This window comes from Oncorhynchus gorbuscha, linkage group LG09 (genome assembly GCF_021184085.1).
Source record: "Oncorhynchus gorbuscha isolate QuinsamMale2020 ecotype Even-year linkage group LG09, OgorEven_v1.0, whole genome shotgun sequence".
Taxonomy (NCBI): Eukaryota; Metazoa; Chordata; class Actinopteri; order Salmoniformes; family Salmonidae; genus Oncorhynchus; species Oncorhynchus gorbuscha.
The window spans coordinates 21577612-21599783 of NC_060181.1; the positions used below are offsets into that span (position 1 = coordinate 21577612).

The window sequence follows — 22172 nt, forward strand, 5'->3', positions numbered from 1 at the left end:
CGTTTTTGGCCCTAGCACTGCACAGCTGATTCAAATAATTCAAAGCTTGAAAATTAGTTACTTGAATCAGCTGTGTAGTCCTAGGGAAAACAACTAAACGTGCACCCAGGGGGTGCCCCAGAACCGAGTTTGGGAAACCCTGATAGACAAGTAGGCTAGTAATAGCCAAGCATGTCAGAATAGAGCCAGGGACAAAGCAACATCACAAGCCCCACACTGTAATTTTTGGCAGTGAACAAAATGTTACCACAAGCCTGTGTTAGCTTGCCAAGCAAAGTATTCACTCATAAAGCTAATGCACGTCTTCAGATATCAGGCAAGTACAAATCAAATCAAATCCAATTTGATTTGTCACATACACATGGTTAGCAGATGTTAATGTGAGTGTAGCGAAATGCTTGTGCTTCTAGTTCCGACAATGCAGTAATAACCAACAGGTAATCTAACTAACAATTCCAAAACTACTGTCTTATACACAGTGTAAGGGGATAAAGAATTATGTACATAAGGATATATGAATGAGTGATGGTACAGAGCAGCATAGGCAAGATGCAGTAGATGGTATCGAGTACAGTATATACATATGAGATGAGTATGTAAACAAAGTGGCATAGTTAAAGTGGCTAGTGATACATGTATTACATAAGGATGCAGTCGATGATATAGAGTACAGTATATACGTATGCATATGAGATGAATAATGTAGGGTAAGTAACATTATATAAGGTAGCATTGTTTTAAGTGGCTAGTGATATATTTACATAATTTCCCATCAATTCCCATTATTAAAGTGGCTGGAGTTGAGTCAGTGTCAGTGTGTTGGCAGCAGCCACTCAATGTTAGTGGTGGCTGTTTAACAGTCTGATGGCCTTGAGATAGAAGCTGTTTTTCAGTCTCTCGGTCCCAGCTTTGATGCACCTGTACTGACCTCGCCTTCTGGATGATAGCGGGGTGAACAGGCAGTGGCTCGGGTGGTTGTTGTCCTTGATGATCTTTATGGCCTTCCTGTAACATCGGGTGGTGTAGGTGTCCTGGAGGGCAGGTAGTTTGCCCCCGGTGATGCCTTGTGCAGACCTCACTACCCTCTGGAGAGCCTTACGGTTGAGGGCGGAGCAGTTGCCGTACCAGGCGGTGATACAGCCCGCCAGGATGCTCTCGATTGTGCATCTGTAGAAGTTTGTGAGTGCTTTTGGTGACAAGCCGAATTTCTTCAGCCTCCTGAGGTTGAAGAGGCGCTGCTGCGCCTTCTTCACGATGCTGTCTGTGTGAGTGGACCAATTCAGTTTGTCTGTGATGTGTATGCCGAGGAACTTAAAACTTGCTACCCTCTCCACTACTGTTCCATCGATGTGGATAGGGAGGTGTTCCCTCTGCTGTTTCCTGAAGTCCACAATCATCTCCTTAGTTTTGTTGACGTTGAGTGTGAGGTTATTTTCCTGACACCACACTCCGAGGGCCCTCACCTCCTCCCTGTAGGCCGTCTCGTCGTTGTTGGTAATCAAGCCTACCACTGTTGTGTCGTCCGCAAACTTGATGATTGATTGAGTTGAGGCGTGCGTGGCCACGCAGTCGTGGGTGAACAGGGAGTACAGGAGAGGGCTCAGAACGCACCCTTTTGGGCCCCAGTGTTGAGGATCAGCGGGGAGGAGATGTTGTTGCCTACCCTCACCACCTGGGGGCGGCCCGTCAGGAAGTCCAGTACCCAGTTGCACAGGGCGGGGTCGAGACCCAGGGTCTCGAGCTAGATGACGAGCTTGGAGGGTACTATGGTGTTGAATGCCGAGCTGTAGTCGATGAACAGCATTCTCACATAGGTATTCCTCTTGTCCAGATGGGTTAGGGCAGTGTGCAGTGTGGTTGAGATTGCATCGTCTGTGGACCTATTTGGGCGGTAAGCAAATTGGAGTGGGTCTAGGGTGTCAGGTAGGGTGGAGGTGATATGGTCCTTGACTAGTCTCTCAAAGCACTTCATGATGACGGAAGTGAGTGCTACGGGGCGGTAGTCGTTTAGCTCAGTTACCTTAGCTTTCTTGGGAACAGGAACAATGGTGGCCCTCTTGAAGCATGTGGGAACAGCAGACTGGTATAGGGATTGATTGAATATGTCCGTAAACACACCGGCCAGCTGGTCTGCACATGCTCTGAGGGCGCAGCTGGGGATGCCGTCTGGGCCTGCAGCCTTGTGAGGGTTAACACGTTTAAAAGTCTTACTCACCTCGGCTGCAGTGAAGGAGAGACCGCATGTTTTCGTTGCAGGCCGTGTCAGTGGCACTGTATTGTCCTCGACGCGGGCAAAAAAGTTATTTAGTCTGCCTGGGAGCAAGACATCCTGGTCCGTGACGGGGCTGGATTTCTTCCTGTAGTCCGTGATTGACTGTAGACCCTGCCACATGCCTCTTGTGTCTGAGCCGTTGAATTGAGATTCTACTTTGTCTCTGTACTGACGCTTAGCTTGTTTGATAGCCTTGCGGAGGGAATAGCTGCACTGTTTGTATTCGGTCATGTTACCAGACATCTTGCCCTGATTAAAAGCAGTGGTTCGCGCTTTCAGTTTCACGCGAATGCTGCCATCAATCCACGGTTTCTGGTTAGGGAATGTTTTAATCGTTGCTATGGGAACGACATCTTCAACGCACGTTCTATATCAGCGTATTCGTCAATATTGTTAACTGACGCAATACAAAACATATCCCAGTCCACGTGATGGAAGCAGTCTTGGAGTGTGGAGTCAGCTTGGTCGGACCAGCGTTGGACAGACCTCAGCGTGGGAGCCTCTTGTTTTAGTTTCTGTCTGTAGGCAGGGATCAACAAAATGGAATCATTGTTCACTGAACATCACTCTCTTTCTTGGTCAAATAGCCCTTACACAGCCTGGAGGTGTGTTTGGTCATTGTCCTGTTGAAAAACAAATTATAGTCTCACTAAGCGCAAACCAGATGGGATGGAGTATCGCTGCAGAATGCTGGTTAAATGTGCCTTGAATTCTAAATAAATCACAGACAGTGTCACCAGCAAAGCATTCCCACACCTCCTCCTCCATGCTTCACGGTGGTAACCACACATGTGGAGATCATCCATTCGCCTACTCTGCATCTCATAAAGACACAACGGTTGTAACCAAAAATGTACAATTTGGACCATCAAGACCGAAAGACAGATTTCTACCGGTCTAATGTCCATTGCTCATTGCTCGTGTTTCATGGCCCAAGCAAGTCTCTTCATCTTATTGGTGTCTTTTAGTAGTGGTTTCTTTGCAGCAATTCACACAGTCTCCTCTGAACAGTTGATGTTGAGATGTGCCTGTTACTTGAACTCTATTTATTTATCAGCATTTATTTGAGTTGCAATTTCTGAGGCTGGTAACTCTAATGAACTTATCCTCTGCATCAGAGGTGACTCTAGGTCTTCCTTCCCTGTGGCGGTCCTCAAGAGAGTCCGTTTCATCATAGTGCTTGATGGTTTTTGCGACTGCACTTGAAGTAACTTTCAAAGTTCTTGACATTTTCTGGATCAACTGACCTACATGTCTTAAAGTAATGATGGACTGTCATTTGTCTTTGCTGATTTGAGCTGTTCTTGTTATGATATGGACTTGGTCTTTTACCAAATAGGGCCATCCTCTACTTTGTCACAACACAACTGATTGGCTGAAAAATGTTTAGAAGGAAATAAATTCCACAAATGAACTTTTAACAAGGCACACCTGTTAATTGAAACACATTCCAAGTGACTACCTCATGAAGCTGGTTAAGAGAATTCCAAGAGTGTGCAAAGCTATCATCGAGGCAAAGGTTGGCTACTTTGAAGAATCTCAAATATAACATATATTTAGATTTGTTTAACACTTTTTTGATTACTATATGATTCCATGTGTGTTATTTCATAGTTTTGATGTCTTCACTATTATTCTACAATGTAAAAAAAAATCTCTTGAATGATTAGGTGTGTACAAACTTTGACTGGTACTGTAAATCCAGTGCTGTTGTGCAACACAATTTACCAAAAACAAAGTGTTCTCTGTTTGTACCATAAAGGGGACATGAGTACTTCTTAGATAATCTATATAGATATAAATTCTTAACTAGTCTGGAGATATCATATGTTATAGGTATTACCTTCATAAATGGGTGTCGAACATGTCCCTCAGCACAACCCTAAATACAGGTAAGTCTCGATACTGCTCATTAGAGTTGGTGAGTCCACAGATTATAGAGTCCAAAGATTATTCCCCATCACAATAAAGACAATGCATCATGATTCAGGTTAATTCTAGGCCTATGTGTGACACTTTAGATATGCAATACCATCCCCAGTTGAATAAATCCTGTCTGGTATGTGCTGGTCGAAGGGTCTAATTTTTCATGTTGATGGAGAGCTCTGAAAATTGCGGCTGAATTTTTATAGGCAATTTCTAAAGTTGGCACCGAACGATCTTATTCAATAGTATTTGAGAGGACACTGGAGACCCGAGAGTGTTGTGCTCTTGTCTTCTGTCATCACATTGTCTTCAAAACAGATTTTTACAGTAAAAGTAGAGTAAATCAATATGTTGTCTTGAAAAATAATATTGTGGTTTGTAATTAATATCAAGAATATCGTCATTTCTTTCCCCCCACTTTTTTTGTGAGGTAAGACCTTACTAGAGCCCAGTGGTATAAGTATAAGGTTCATACTCAAGGATTCGTATGTTGTTTAATAAACAATACATCAAAAATAGTGAAGGTCAGTGAGTTCCGTATAATGTGTTTACAATCTCATGAACTTTCCCTAAGAGGGGTCACTGCCACTGTCATTGATATACAGTACTGTAGTCTTCTTATTTTCTTACTGTATGACGATCCCTAATTAAAAGTGAAGTTGGGTCCCAGTCCTTTCAGTGCTTGGGATGGAACCCTAGTAGCCATTGCACTCATAGGCTTCCTCCTCCCTATGCACATGTAAATCTGACCTTACCAGCTTTCAAAGGCTTTCCAGGCCAATGTTTGCCTTGAAAAGACAGCTCCCATCAGCCTGATCGGGGGATCCATAATGTGTGAGAGAGAGAAATAGCTAATTATCCTTTTACACTTAAAGAGAGAAATCCTTTTAGTGAGAGCAGACACAGGACTCCTTTGATACCTGGGCCAGAGCAGGCCTAAATACCAAAGCAAGGAGACGTGTGAGATGTAACTGTACTACAGGGAGACTACTTTCTCCCATTATCAGTGCTCTAACCTCTGTTCTGCTCTGGAGAGGAGCCTTCCCATAGAAAGCCAGGAAAGGTAAAACCCAGATGGTTAGACTTCCTGTCTTGTCTGAGGACGGCCAATTCATTTCCATTGGCATTTGTTCCGTCTGATAAAAAGCAAATAACCCCGCAGATCGGATGACGGCGGTGGACGAGATGTGAATGGGGGGGGGGGGGCTTACAAGGGCATTAGTCTTAGCTGCATGAGCTTGTGAAATTGACCATGTCCGCGCAGGTAGTGCTGGATTTCTTTCTCATCTTTTTCAGGTTGTTTTGGATGCACATGGGGCAAACTTTACCGCAGTCTGGGGCTCAAATTTGCCTTTCATTCTCCAGAGAGCAATGTCAGTGTTGCCATTGTATTCAGACTGGGGTAATGAGTTCACACAGCTTCTGTACTCAAATTACTCTTATTCTATACTTATGAAATTGCTATCTGCTGGAGACGGTTTTCATTCATTAATAGCTGGTTTTGTTGAAATAAGTTCCATAATATTTTCACACAACATTGGATTTGTCATTTGTGTATTAAAGGACTGCATATACTACACTCGTAGAAAAAAGGGTTCCAAAAGGGTTCTTGAAGGAGGGATAGAGTTCTACCAATAGCTGTTTTGATCAAAATATGGGTTCTTTGTAAGTCAAAGGGTTCTACCTAGAACCTTTAACATTCTAAGAACTGTTTTTGGAATTAAGGGTTCTTTGATGATTCTTTGAAAGGCAGCATGCTCTATTACAGGGGGATTTCAGAATTGTTTGTTTTACTGTAATAAATGTGTTTTTGCATGCACATTGGTTGGTTGATTCATTTTATGCTACACAAAGATACATACCATCTAAACTAATCCAATCTGATTGTAATTGGATTTATTGCACCCATTACTGAGATGGTTGTTCCAGTTTAGATGATTAAGTTAGTCTCAGTATTCTAGCTTCCCTACCCTGGCAGTCATTCTGACTGAAGTCAGGATCCAGATGATTAACAATTCCACTTGTTGGATATCCTAACTTTAGCTGGATTCCAAAAGGAATCACACATCACTTTGCAACCCAGCATAATGTGACTTGCAGGCCTGATTTTGTATATTTATTTATTAGGGATCACCATTAGCTGTTGCCAAGGCAACACCTACTCTTCCTGGGGTCCAAACACATTAAAGCACTTACATTACATATAAAACAAAAGATTAAACAGTATCATATAACATTATTACACCACTACATATCTACAATACAAAATGTATAATACCACCATACAACAATATTACAATGGATGAGTATGTCTGTACCTTTGTGTGTCTCTTCACAGTCCCTGCTGTTCCATAATGTGTATTTCTACAAAACTACAGAACTGATGTGGCCTGTAAACCAGGAGATTCCTAACACCAGTGTGTTAGGGTATAACTAGGCCTTATGATACATGCAATGTATTGTCATAAAGAATTACATTTTAAAGGCTAATAAGGCTAGTCGAACCATTCATAGAGGATTCTAGGAAGAACCTTTAGATGTTAAAATGGTTCTCAGTGGAACCCTTCGTAGAGGGTTCTAGGTAGAACCATATGCAGTAGTTTTTAAAAAGAAACCTCATAGTGGTTCTAGATCCCTCTGCAAAGGGTTCTACCCAGCACCAAAAATGATTCCCCTATGAGGATAAACCAAAGAACCCTGTATGGTTCTACTTAGCACCTTTTTTTCTAAGAGTATATCCTTAGGTCAGTCAGGGCCTGAGGCCTTCTCCATAACTCTACATACAATAGTAACTATATGCTGTAGGCTACCCTGAGATCACGAAGTCTGCATTGTAAGGCGAGATCCCACTTCCACGTCCACTGCACTTAAAAAGTGCATTCTTAGAAAACAGGGTTCCAAAAAGGTTCTTCGGAATGTCCCATCGGAGAACCCCTTTTGGTTGCAAGTAAAACCCTTTTTGGTTCCAGATGGAACACTTTTGGGTTCCATGTAGACCTATCTGTGGAGAGGTTCTACATAGAAACCAAAACAGTTCTACTTGGATTTCTAACTGGAACCAAAAAGGGTTCTCCTATGGGGGCAGCCGAAGATCCCTTTTCGGTTCTAGATAGCACCTTTTTTCTAAGAGTGTAGTATAAGCTACTGTACGTAGAGAGTTTGAAGTGGAATACCACAGGATAAGATCTGCCTGTGCCAAGCTAAGACTATTGTTAAGTTTGATACAATCTTGGTTAAGTCTATCAAGCCCACCTCTAGAAACTAGGTCCTTGGGATTATGTTTGAATGAAACAGACCCTTGTAACCTTATTTCACCAACTTTTTGGACCAAAATCAGACTGTTCCTCCTGACCTTCACCTAGTCCGGGTTTGCCTTACTTAATTACTTACTTACTTACTTCAATTTCAGTCTAGGATCCCTATTTGGGACCAGGGAATTCCCCTTATCGAGATGCTGCCGCCCACTAGCCTGAAATGCAGGAAGTACACACATTTCTCAGGAGAAGCAGTGTGTGTAATCCTGGCCAGGTAGTCTGGTCTGGACAGAGGCTGTTCGAAGCTTCCCATCATCAGGGCTACGTCCCAAATGGCACCCTATTACCTAATTAGTGCAGTACTTTTGACCAGAGCCCTATGGGCCCTAAGCTCATTCTGGTTTCCACCTTAACCTTGCTTCTTGGCACAGGTTCCCAACACCCCCTCAGACAGCAACTGTAGCGTAGAGGCTGAACTTTACAGAGACTGTAGTGCAACGTCTCCTTCAGATAAAAAAAACACACACAGAAAAGAGAGGGAAATATGATGTTAGAAACACCCTCATATAACAAAAGGTTTTCTGTGATATTTAGATGTGCCTTTGGGGGAATAAGATTCCTTTGAGAGAATACATGTAGGTAGGAAACCTATGAATCTGTACATTAAGCCACGCAACTAATGAAATCTAATAGGTATGACACCGTTTTTTTCTCCTTTCACAGGTTTTCCACAATAAGCAGGCCCCTCCTCCTTCCATCTCCAAGGGGCTTTGGGAAAGGTATAAAAACGCACCACCATCCTCTGCGTCAGGACCAGTTGAAGTGCAATATTGAAGCCTGTACTGTACGATTCAGGATCCAGACTCTAACCTCAAGGCATGTTGACCAGGTAAGTGTATTATTGTTAATATTATTTTTTTAAAGGTTAAGTGTATGATGCAGAATGTGACATGTCATCATGGACCCTAAGGCTGCATTTACACAGACAGCCCAATTATGATATTTTCTCCAATTATTGGCAAAATATTTGTTCTGATTGGTCAAAAGATCAATAATTTGGCAAAATATCAGAATTGAGCAGACTTAGTGCTGTTTTTTTTAGTTTACATCTTTAATTTGATTGTCACATAACCGGGGCAGCAGGTAGCCTAGTGGTTAGATGGTTGGGCCAGTAACCGAAAGGTTGCTAGATCAAATCCCCGAGCGGACAAGGTAAATATGTGTTGTTCTGCCCCTGAACAAGGCATAGGAACCAACTGTTCCTATGCCTTCATTGTAAATAAGAATTTGTTCTTAACTGACTTGCCTAGTTAAATAAAAAATAAAAGAAGATTTTTTTTACACACTTTACCTCTTTTTGATACCACTATACCTTCACAATTTAGATGTTTCTTTTGTTGGTTCCAGGGTTTTCAATAGAAAGTGGATTTAAAACACCACATAAGGATGGTTTAGGTATTTTACAATGGCCATGCCATACACTTGTTAAATAACACGTCTGCCCTCAGGTCAATGGGAATAAGTTGTGGATTTCAGAGATCCTTCGTTTGGCACCTTAACTAAAATATTCCCAAAGCAGCCTGTTGATTACAAGGATTTGGTGTGTGATTGGAAATTAGAATTCAGAATAACAGATGGTCATAAAATCACTGAGACGGGCATAAAGTCAAAAGAGCCTGAAACAGAGAAGGCAGCTGTGTCGAGGCCATTGCTTCTTTAACTAGTCTGCAATTAGCATTGGTTTTTAAATTCCAATTTTGAATTTCTGTTTCCAGGAATTTTCTCATCTTCTGCTCTCTGGCAGTTCTGCTAGTACAAGCTGACTTCGATACTAATAACGGTAAGTGTTGGCAATTGTGTTTGAATACAGAAAAACAGATGCTGAATCAAACAGCATGTACAGTAGAATCAGCATAAAGTAGTTATTAACTGTTATTAATGAGTTACTAACAGTATCTGTGAATGGTGGTTACAATGTGTGTCTCTGTGTGACACTTTCAGATCACGCTGCCCAAGCCATGTCCACAGGTATTCTGAGAAATGTTCTGATTTTGCCTAACTCCTATGTTGACCTTTATGTGACTTTGAAAATCATTTTTATTCAGTCATTTGTATATTGAAATTACACTGCACTTACCCAGCCAACTTGCTTGTAAATATCCATTGCTATTTTGATCTTGTTGTTTTTGTGACTTTGACTTTGTCTGTATGTATCGTGATTGCTGCTAAATGAATTGCCTATTTAAGGACATTAAAGTTGTCTGGATCTAAATTCTATGAATAGACTACGTAAAGAAAGGCCCATTGGTGCCTGATTCTGAACCATACTCCCTTTTCTCACAAACAGATAAGGACTCAACCTCGGAGGAAGCTCCAACTGGTAAGAGCATCATAACCTCATTGGCTAACTCTTTACAACCAGTGCTCAATATGCCTGTAGTTTAATCCATAATCTGTGGTCTATATGTGTTCCATATACCCATTCACAATCTGTGGTCTATATACCCGTTCATAATGGCAATCTCTGCTTTTTCCACAGAGAGCATAAATGCCATCTCCTCGGATCAGCCTAACGGTGAGCACGTGAGCACAGGAGAAAGGGGGGGTTTATGCTGTCCTACCTATGGGAGAGGGGAAGGTCTAGGCATGGGGCAAACTCTGGAAGGGAGATTGCGAGTGCACACTTTAGGAAGAGAGTGGATTACTGGTACGAAGCCTCTGATTCTCTCTAAATAAAAGTGGGTCTTGTAGTCTTGACCAACACAGGTCAGATGGTTGTTTGTCTGCTGAACAAATTCTGAGATTATATATCAGATTGCACTTCAGAAAAGTCAGCAGAGCCCTTTCCGTGACTCATTAGAACCGCCCAAAACAGGAGAGATCCTGGAACCTTTTGTCCTGCATCGCCATCTAGTGGTACTTCTTGTAATCCTGAAACATTTCCTCAGTATAGTGAAGCTTGATGGCAGACAATAACGCAATCCATAAATGTTGAATCCATATATGAGACAATATAGCTGGTGATACTGTTTTTTATGATGCAATTTTCTGCAATTTCTTTATAGATATGCCACAGTATTACAATGAGGGATTGCTGGTAGGGGCTTTTTTAACGATCTGATGCAGTATAATTACAGTTTGTCAAAAACCACAAGATTAAACACAATAAAATATGATGTATTTAAAGGAAACAAAACATTATTTAGACAGAAAATGTATGCCTTGCTCTGTAACATGTCAACACGTTTCATCTTAGATGTAAAGCAGCACAAGTGTAGAGGTTAGACAAGATGATGAGTTTATGTCATTCTGTATTCACAATAAAACCATTGAAAGAATACTGGTATAATAACAATTATGAATTAAGAAATAAACATAATTATGTGGATATCTAAAGTATCTGTTCATAATTTCTCTCCCTACAGCTCCTAAACCTAATGGGGTCACTGGACCTGGTAGGTATCCTTCTGTTATGTGTAGGAATATAACCCGTAGACCTATGGGTTCCATTTAGTCACAAATGTATTTTTATTGTTTATTTAGCCAGGACACCTGGCTGGGGGAGAGAAAAAATAATATTTATATGAATGTGCTTTAATTCCTTATTGTAGGTGTTGCAGCAAACAGTGTTGAGGACCAGGAGGGTAAGAGACCATATACAAACAGGGAAGCACCACATTTACATTTACATTTAAGTCATTTAGCAGACGCTCTTCCAGACACACACACATTTTTTAAATGGTTTATTTTAAGTAATTTAGCAGACGCTCTTATCCAGAGCAGTTAGTGCAGTTAGTGCAGTTAGTGCATTCATCTTAAGATAGCTAGGTGGTCACAACCACTTATCACAGGCATAGTAAGTACACTTTTCCTCAATAAAGTAGTTATTAGCAAAGACAGAGCTAGTAAGGGGGAAAAAGTCAAATGGGAGTCTTAGTGGGTTGGGCGTGAGGTGCGGGGGGGGATGTGGGATTATTTAAAATACTATTTGAAGAGGGGTGAGAGGGCCAAAAGACCAGAGGTGGCACACACACACACACACACACACACGTTTGATTTGTTATCCTTGTGGGGCTCAAATAATTGATTCCCATTCAAAATCCTCATTTCCCTAACCCATATAACCATAAACCTAACCCTTACCCTAAACCTGACCCCTAAGTCTAAAATAGCCCTTTTCCTTGTTTTGATATCCTTGTGGGGACGAGAAACACACTCACACACACTCACACACACACACCTTTTCAACACAAATATTGAACCAATCAAATGTGTTTAATGTTCCACAATTAAGTTGAACATTTCCTTATCTTTCAGAGGATGAAAGCTCAGATGAAGGTCTGAAAAAAAAGAATGTTCCTCCTCCTCCTCCTCCTCCTACTCCTGCTCCACAACAAAACTCAGGAAAGTTAGTTGGGCCAGCAGGTGGGAACCGGAGAAAGGCCCCAGCCCCACAACAAAAGAGGAGATCACGACCCTCCCGCCGTCAGCAGTGAAATGCCAAAAAGACACAGAGGCAAACATTTACTTTTAGTTAATTGCATAGAAGAAGAAACATATTGTATCCTATTACTGTATATGCCATAACATGAACGTGTACAGAACCGTACTTGCATGACATGACATATTGTTTACTGTAACGTCTGTGGAAAACACTCAGTTCAATACAAACTCATGGGCATTTCTCTGTGAATAAAAATGTAGGATTAAATTAACAATGTATTGTGATGACATAAAACCAGGCCAAATTATTATAACTGACCTTGACCTTAAGAGCCACTGAAACGGCTCTAAATTCACCAACCTGTTTCAAAATAGCAAGGACCTCACTCCCATGAAAATACCTCCATTTCTAAATGAGCGCACACACCGCACTAAATGTCGATCGCCGTTCATTCGGCGTGGTGTGTTTTCTGGACCACTTGCCTGTGGGCGTCTGACTGCCAACATTTTCGCGTGGTTTGCACTCGGTTTGCAAATTACAGCTGGCACTCTGTTCAGAGGTGCTAAGTACTCTCGGCTGGCAAACGCTACCGGTGTGTCAGTGACTTTAGAGAGACTTGCTATTTTGATCATGAGCCAGTTGGTGGAAATATGGAGTTACGAACTAGCAATACAATATTGTTAGCTAAAGTGAAAAGACTAGATATTCTTTACAGAAAAAGGCTAAAGAAATCCCATAATTTCTCTCAGTTGACGAGGATACCTTTTACTGTTGCTGCCTACCCAAAGACTGTTATACTGTCCTCAGTCAGCATATCTTTTAGTGCATAATCTTTCAAAACAACCCTGCTCTCGAACACAAAACCAGTGTTGCAATCAAAAATGTTTCTTTCTTTTTTTCTAATCATCATTTTATACCCACAGTATTCAACACATTATGTATGAAACATGTTTGATGAATATCAATTTCAAAACATGTTTAAGTGTGAACCTCTGTATCTTACATCATATCATTCCAAATAAACTTCTTTGAGCAAAGTGATATTTCTGACTGTTTTCCATCCTTGAACCATGCCAGATTGTTAAAAATGAATAATAATAATTTACATTTACATTTAAGTCATTTAGCAGACGCTCTGAATTGACAATACATTCCTAAATAACAAAATTATTTTTTTTAATTGTCCTTTGTTTAGAATGAATGGCCTTGATTTGCTGGCATTTCAAAATGTATTATTCTGGTTAACTTGTAAAACCTATTAAAACTTGTAAAAGAGCTTCCCCACAGAAAGGTTAGGATAATCAGAAAACCTACCATACTAAAGGTTTGTTTTGTTTCCTCTCAAAATATCAACATTTCCTGTCTTTTTCTCCTCACTTTGAAAACATCTACACTCCTATTGATCTGATTGGTTACTGATCTGATTGGTTACTAATAATATAATTTAAAATCTCTCAAATTGTGTCCCATATGAGTTTAGACACGGCGACCATTTACGGTTAATGCTGTGTTCTACTTTAAATAATTTCTAATTGTTTCAAGAAAGGTTATCTGTAATTGTAATTCAACATGCAAATATGAGGATGAAAGAAGACCTAAGTACAAAAAAATAATAGGTTATTAGTGTTATTACCATTTTCCATGTAACATCTTATTATATACAGTAAGTAGTACTATTGGTGTTTACAATGGGGCTGTGCACACTGCTCTCTGTTTCTGACCTGAAGCTCCCTGTGTTCTGAATACCAATCCTGGAGTCTTGGTGCCAACATGAGCCTTGTGCTTCTCTCCAGCGTAGTATTTCTCGAGCACACACTTTTTTCAAGGTAACCACTAATGAATACATTTGACAATTTCTTATTTTATTAGGATCCCCATCAGGTACTGCTAAAGCAGCAGCTACTCTTCCTGGGGTCCACACAAAACATAAAACATGACATAATGCATAACATGAATAGACAAGTACAGCACAAGGACAGAACTACATACATGTTTAATAAGAATACACACTTTCATACATATATGCCTTAGCATTCCATGCATCATGTACTCATTATAACAGCAATACTGCTGCCATTCATTTTCCCATATATTGCAATTCCTTTGCTCTGCTGTTACAATTGCTTTGTCTAAGCAGGTCCTGATATCCTAATCTCACAGCACCAGCTGTTCTGTAAACACCAGAAAGAATCTCACAACATCAGAAACCATCCGTGTCCTTGGTTCTTCCGTTTGACGTCAGTACTGTGCATAACATGTGATTCATAGATGCTACTGAATGCAAGTGCAACACACCAATGAAAATGGAAATGCAATACTCATGTGTAGTTTCACTGAAGTCTTTAACTCCTGCTCCGTTCCACTGGCGTGAACACAACCACATACACTACATGAGTAAAAGTATGTGGACACCTGCTCGTCAAACATCTCATTCCAAAATCATGGGTTTTAATATTGAGTTGGTCCCCTTTTGCTGTTATAACAGCCACCATTCTTCTGGGAAGGCTTTCCACTAGATGTTAAAACATTGCTGCGGGGACTTGCCTCAAGGCAAGGCCAGTCAAGTTCTTCCACACCGATCTTGACAAACCATTTATGTATGGACCTCGCTTTGTGCACGGGGGCACTGTCATGCTGAAACAGGAAAGGGCCTTCCCAAAACTGTTGCAACAAAGTTAGAAGCATAGAATCGTCTAGAATGTCATTCATTGTATGATGTAGCATTAAGATTTCCCTTCACTGGAACTAAGGGGCCTAGCCCGAACCATGAAAAACAGTCCCAGACCATTATTCCTCCTACACCAAACTGTACAGTTGATACTATGCATTTGGGCAGGTAGCATTATCCTGGCATCCGCCAAACCCAGATTCGTCCATCGGACTGCCAGATGGTGAAGCGTGAATCATCACTCCAGAGAACAAGTTTCCACTGCTCCAGAGTCCAATGGCAGTGAGCTTTACATCACTTCAGCCGACGCTTGGTATTGTGCATGGTGATCTTAGGCTTGTATGCGGCTGTTCGGCCATGGAAACCCATTTCATGAAGCTCCCGACGAACAGTTATTGTGCTGACGTTGCTTCCAGAGTAAGTTTTTGAACTCAGTCGTGAGTGTTGCAACCGAGGACATATTTTTACACGTTACGCGTTTCAGTACTCGGCAGTCCCGTTCTGTGAGCTTGTGTGGCCCACCACTTCATGGCTGAGCCGTTGTTGCTCCTAGACATTTCCACTTCACAATAACAGGACTTACAGATGACCGGTGCAGCTCTAGAAGGTCGACGACATCCGATCCTCGTTTGCTAAGTCAAACGACACCGCTGGTTCTGCTCACACTGCCCTGTGCTCTGACCTCTTTCTCCCCTCTCTCTCCAGATGAAATCTCGCGTCTTGTGACGGCCGGCCGCCCAACAACCTGCCCGCTTGACCCTATCCCCTCCTCTCTTCTCCAGACCATTTCCGGAGACCTTCTCCCTTACCTCACCTCGCTCATCAACTCATCCCTGACCGCTGGCTACGTCCCTTCCGTCTTCAAGAGAGCGAGAGTTGCACCCCTTCTGAAAAAACCTACACTCGATCCCTCCGATGTCAACAATTACAGACCAGTATCCCTTCTTTCTTTTCTCTCCAAAACTCTTGAACGTGCCGTCCTTGGCCAGCTCTCCCGCTATCTCTCTCTGAATGACCTTCTTGATCCAAATCAGTCAGGTTTCAAGACTAGTCATTCAACCGAGACTGCTCTCCTCTGTATCACGGAGGCGCTCCGCACTGCTAAAGCTAACTCTCTCTCCTCTGCTCTCATCCTTCTAGATCTATCGGCTGCCTTCGATACTGTGAACCATCAGATCCTCCTCTCCACCCTCTCCGAGTTGGGCATCTCCGGCGTGGCCCACGCTTGGATTGCGTCCTACCTGACAGGTCGCTCCTACCAGGTGGCGTGGCGAGAATCTGTCTCCTCACCACGCGCTCTCACCACTGATGTCCCCCAGGGCTCTGTTCTTGGCCCTCTCCTATTCTCGCTATACACCAAGTCACTTGGCTCTGTCATAACCTCACATGGTCTCTCTTATCATTGCTATGCAGACGACACACAATTAATCTTCTCCTTTCCCCCTTCTGATGACCAGGTGGCGAATCGCATCTCTGCATGTCTGGCAGACATATCAGTGTGGATGACGGATCACCACCTCAAGCTGAACCTCGGCAAGACGGAGCTGCTCTTCCTCCCGGGGAAGGACTGCCCGTTCCATGATCTCGCCATCACGGTTGACAACTCCATTGTGTCCTCCTCCCAGAGCGCCAAGAACCTTGGCGTGATCCTGGACAACACCCTGTCGTTCTCAACCAACATCAAGGCGGTGGCCCGTTCCTGTAGGTTCATGCTCTACAACATCCGGCAGTCATCTCCCGTCTGTATTACGACCCTGCCTCACACAGGAAGCGGCGCAGGTCCTAATCCAGGCACTTGTCATCTCCCGTCTGTATTACTGCAACTCAGGGATAAGCTGTTGGCTGGGCTCCCTGCCTGTGCCATTAAACCCCTTCAACTCATCCAGAACGCCGCAGCCCGTCTGGTGTTCAACCTTCCCAAGTTCTCTCACGTCACCCCGCTCCTCCGTTCTCTCCACTGGCTTCCAGTTGAAAGCTCGCATCCGCTACAAGACCATGGTGCTTGCCTACGGAGCTGTGAGGGGAACGGCCTCAGTTGTTGACGGTCATCTGCAGAGAGGGAGGAGGAGGGAGGGGGGGAGGAGGATACCTCCAGGCTCTGATCAGGCCCTACACCCAAACAAGGGCACTGCGTTCATCCACCTCTGGCCTGCTCGCCTCCCTACCACTGAGGAAGTACAGCTCCCGCTCAGCCCAGTCAAAACTGTTCAAAGCTGCCCTGGCCCCCACCACCCCGCTGAATGGTGGAACAAACTCCCATCACGACTGCCAGGACAGCGGAGTTCAATCACCACCTTCCGGAGACACCTGAAACCCCACCTCTTTAAGGAATACCTAGGATAGGATAAGTAATCCCTCTCACCCCTGCGTTGTTGACTTTGTAGGCTTAAGTTTTAGATGCACTATTGTAAAGTGACTGTTCCACTGGATGTCATAAGGTGAATGCACAAATCAATTTGTAAGAAATGAAATGAAAAATGTGATACGCTCTGGATAAGAGCGTCTGCTAAATGACTTAAATGTAAATGTAAATGTAGTAGGGCAGAAATTTGACGAACTGACTTGTTGGAAGGTGGCATCCTATGACAGTGCCACAATGAAAGTCAATGAGCTCTTCAGTATGCCCATTCCACTGCCAATGTGTCTATAATAGAAGTGCAAGTGCTGACTGTTTCACTTTGTTGTCCTCTTTCTTTTCCTTTTTCTTCTGTCCTTCTTTTGTCCTTATTTTGTCTTCCTTTCTTCTGTTAACTAGGAGATTGCATGGCGGTGTGCTCGATTTTATACACCTGTCAGCAATGGGTGTGGCTGAAATAGCCGCATCTACAAATTTGAATGGGTGTCCACATACTTTTATATATAGTTGAAGTCGGACATTTACATACACTTAGGTTGGAGTCATTAAAATTTGTTTTTCAACCAATCCACAAATTTCTTGTTAACAAAATATAGTTTTGGCAAGTCGGTTAGGACATCTACTTTGTGCATGACACAAGTCATTTTTCCAACAATTGTTTACAGACAGGTTATTTCACTTATAATTCACTGTACCACAATTCCAGTGGGTCAGAAGTTTACATACACTAAGTTGACTGTGCCTTTAAACAACCTGGAAAATTCCAGAATATTATGTCATGGCTTTAGAAGCTTCTGATAGGCTAATTGATATCATTTGAGTCAATTGGAGGTGTACCTGTGGATGTATTTCAAGGTCTACCTTCAAATTCAGTGCCTCTTTGCTTGACATCATGGTAAAATCTAAATAAATCAGCCAAGACCTTACAAAAATAATTGTAGACCTCCACAAGTCTGGTTCATCCTTGGGAGCAATTTCCAAACGCCTGAAGGTACCACGTTCATCTGTACAAACAATAGTACGCAAGTATAAACACCATGGGACCACACAACCGTCATACCACTCAGGAAGGAGACGTGTTCTGTCTCCTAGAGATGAACGTACTTTGGTGTGAAAAGTGCAAATCAATCCCAGAACAAAAGCAAAGGACCTTGTGAAGATGCTGGAGGAATCAGGTACAAAAGTATCTATATCCACAGTAAAATGAGTCCTATATTGACTTAACCTGAAAGGCCGCTCAGCAAGGAAGAAGCCACTGCTCCAAAATCGCCATAATAAAAAAGGCAGACTACGGTTTGCAACTGCACATGGGGACAAAGATCGTACTTTTTAGAGAAATGTTCTCTGGTCTGATGAAACAAAAATAGAACTGTTTGGCCATAATGACCATCGTTATGTTTGGAGGAAAAAGGGGGATGCTTGCAAGCCAAAGAACACCATCCCAACCATGAAGCACGGGGTTGGCAGCATCATGTTGTGGGGGGGCTTTGCTACAGGAGGTGCACTTCACAAAATAGATGGCATCACGAGGCAGGAAAATTGCATGGATATATTGAAGCAACCTCTCAAGAAATCAGTCAGGAAGTTAAAGCTTGGTCGCAAATGTGTTTTCCAAATGGACAATGACCCCAAGCATACTTCCAAAGTTGTGGCAAAATGGCTTGAGGACAACAAAATCAAGGCATTGTTGGAGTGGCCACCACAAAGCTCTGACCTCAGTCCTATAGAAAATGTGTGGGCAGAACCGAAAAAGCGTGTGCGAGCAAGGAGGCCTACAAAGACTCAGTTACACCAGCTCTGTCAGGAGGAATGGGCCAAAATTCACCCAACTAATTGTGGGAAACTTGTGGAAGGCTACCCAAAACGTTTTACCCAAGTTAAACAATTTAAAGGTAATGCTACCAAATACTAATTGAGTGTATGTTAACTTCTGACACACTGGGAATATGATGAAATAAAAGCTGAAATAAATAATTATCTCTACCATTCTTCTGACATTTCACATTCTTAAAATAAAGTGGTGATCCTAAGTGACCTAAGACAGGGAATTTTTACTAGGATTAAATGTCTGGAATTGTGAAAAATGGAGTTTAAATGTATTTGGCTAAGGTGTATGTAAATTTCCGACTTCAACTGTATATAGTGTATCATATAGTATGGAGTTGCAACTAAGTTTCACTCCTGCTATGTTCCCCTGATATAACCTTGAATCATATGGGCTGTACATACACATGAAATCCATTATTATAACTGTTAAGACTCAATCATAAATCAAAGAGATTATTACACATACCAATTAACCATCACATTGAGGAGGATAAGGACAGAACATACGGTATGTCCTAATATACACTTAGTGTACAAAACATTAGGAACACCTTTCTTATATTGAGTTGCACCACCTTTTGCCCTCAGAACAGCCTCAATACTTTGGGGCATGGACTCTACAAGGTGTCAAAAGCTTTCCACAGGGATCCTGGGCCATGTGTACTCCAATGCTTCCCACAGTTTTGTCAAGATGGCTGGATGTCCTTTGGGTGGTGGACCATTCTTGATACACACAGGAAACTGTTGAGCGTGGAATACCCAGCAGTGTTGCAGTTCTTGACACACTCAATCCAGTTCGCCTGGCACCTACTACCATATCCTGTTCAAAGGCACTTACATATTTTGTCTTGCCTATTCAACCTCTGAATTGCGGACATAAACCTTGTCGCAACAGTCTCAAGGCATACAACCTGACCTCTTACCTTCATCGACACTGATTGAAGTGGATTTAACAAGTGACATCAATAAGGGCTCATAGCTTATACCTGGATTCACCTGGTCAGTCTGTGTTATGGAAAGAGCAGGTGTTCCTAAAGTTTGTACACTCAGTGTACATCAGAATAACATTTCCCAAACTACCCTCTTGGTGTATACTTGACTTTAGTAACCCCATTACCTGTGTGAATGCGCAGACAGAGGGTAACCCTGCTCAAGGTCCCTTCTAGTGTAAAAGGTTTTTTCAGCAACATGAAATATTGTCCCACTTCCAATCCCCACACTAAACCATCAGAGTTATGAACCATCAATACAACAACAGCATTACCTGTTCTATTCCCCCATAATGGTCAGACCACTCTTAGTCTTACACTGAAGTGGATACCCACCAGGTTACTGGACACCCCTGCAGCCCAATACATTAAACGTCTGGGGCCTGCAAGAGCCCTTATCGGATGGATAAGCCCCTGGATCCGGCCCGGCCCCAGGCAGCCGTCCTCAGAGAGAGGCAACCAGGGTCTATTTTCTCTCTCAGCTGAATCCCACACCACCATGCAAGAAGGTTATAGAGCTCAACCCTCCAAGCCTATCCTATGAGGCATTAAGGCTACCTCCCCTCCCCATAATCCTCCACTCCATCCTCCCTCTTATATTTTCTGTGAGGGGTTTTGACTTCTAGAGTGACACCCACACACCGGTAAGACAAAACAACACTCAGCCCAGTTCCTCTAGATTCTATCGACCTTTTATGGTTCACTGGTCTCCGGTGTCACCTTCCTTTGCTGGGTTCCCCCCCCCCACTTCCCTACAACCACAAAACGCCCTCTGTTGCAGGTATAACTCAGTGAAGCGAAAGCTCTATGTTAATCATGCTGTACTACCTCAGTGTGTTTCTTAGTTGTGTTTTAATGTTTCATGAACTGTTGTAAAGGTTTACAATATTTGAAAGATGTTAACGACAAACCTAGCATATACTGCCTAAGGTCAATATGGGGAACAATTCAACGTACTTTGCATCTTTGAACGCATCTTTGCTATGACTTGGATTGGCTGCATCCCGAAACGGCTTTAAAGGTGAACCGACTAGCTAAAGTTACAGCAGCATCACTTAAACTCAGTACAGACTCTGAACACAACCACTTTAAAGCAGTTTAAGGTCTGTCTGTTGTCTCTGATGTGCTGCATCATTCAAAGGCCTCCCTCGTGCCAGAAAGACAAAAGACGCTCGGTTGCTCACAGCAACAGTCTTTCACATCACTTACATGAAAAAGGATCACGTGAAATATGCTATCTAAAATATCAGTCACGTGTCAAACTGACACAGGACCATCTCCTGCATATTGTATTGTCCAGGTTTTTGTAGGGACCCAATTCTGAACTGAATTTAGAAAAGGATGTGGCTACTATAAAGTTCTGCTAGGGTTACGTCCTGTCTATGAGCTAGTGCACAGTTCATCAGGTGGAGGCATCAGTGCTGCTCCCTGCTGCTCCTGAGAAGGATTGCAGACAAGTGAGATATTACCAGAAGTGATTTTTCCCACTCGTGTTAGTAAGACGGTGTCTGTTGTACTTATTTTCACAAGACTAAACACAGTGAAAGGATGAAGAACTAAAATCATAATCACACACATAATACATTTTCTTTTGTATTAGGCCTGTTTAAAAAAAAGTGTAACCTTTATCTAGGCAAGTTAGTTAAGAACAAATTCTTACAATGACGGCCTAGCAAAATGCAAAAAGGCCTCCTGCGGGGACAGGGGCCTGGGATTAAGAATAAAAAAATAAATACAATATAATTATAGGACAAAACACACATCACAACAAGGGAGACAACACAACACTACATAAAGAGAGACCTAAGACAACAACATAGCAAGGCAGCAACCCATGACAACAAGGCATGGTAGCAACTCAACATAACAACAACAACTGTTTGATATCCTTTTAGAGACCAGGCCAAACACAAACTTCAGAAAGGTCTATCACTCACTGAGGACCTTAAAATATAAATAGGCTAACCAGTTGCTCTCTGTGTGACTTCACCATCATTAAACACAGACACTGAGGTAAGTACTATTAGGCCTAGTGCTTGGGAGAAGAGGAGGGCATTAGTCAGAAAACCGGCACCTTATTTTCTCTCAGGCTAGAGGCATGCTTCAACCACCCAACACGGTTGCTATTGACACTCAACAACACAGACAGTGGTAAGAAGTTGTAGTAGAGTAGTGGGTTCTCCACCATCACCTAGTCAGCTAAGTGTATTAGTTAGGCCTATAAAGATGTGGGATTCTTGTTAACCAATACTATGTACAGTATATTAGGGGAACTGTAGCCTGTATATTCTGTCAATTATATACAGGGTTTGGGTTTTACCAAGTTCGGAGTAATCTCTCGCTCTCTCTTTCTCTTTCTCTCTCATTAAGAGCAGTTTGTATGCATACCACCAGCTTCCAACTGTGAAGAAAAAAGTTGAAGAAACACAGAGCAAT

The 22172-nt window shown here is 42.4% G+C and overlaps 1 protein-coding gene across 1 annotated transcript; it reads left to right on the forward strand.

Annotated features, from left to right (window-relative positions):
- Positions 1-8186: 8186 nt before the first annotated feature.
- On the forward strand, positions 8187-12921 carry si:ch211-133n4.6 (uncharacterized protein LOC797776 homolog). The gene is made up of 8 exons (XM_046360826.1): positions 8187-8341; positions 9228-9292; positions 9454-9480; positions 9800-9832; positions 9992-10027; positions 10878-10907; positions 11064-11096; positions 11770-12921. Exons 1-8 carry the CDS (start codon positions 8331-8333, stop codon positions 11946-11948), a joined length of 414 nt encoding a protein of 137 aa, XP_046216782.1. The 5' UTR covers positions 8187-8330; the 3' UTR covers positions 11949-12921.
- Positions 12922-22172: the final 9251 nt, after the last annotated feature.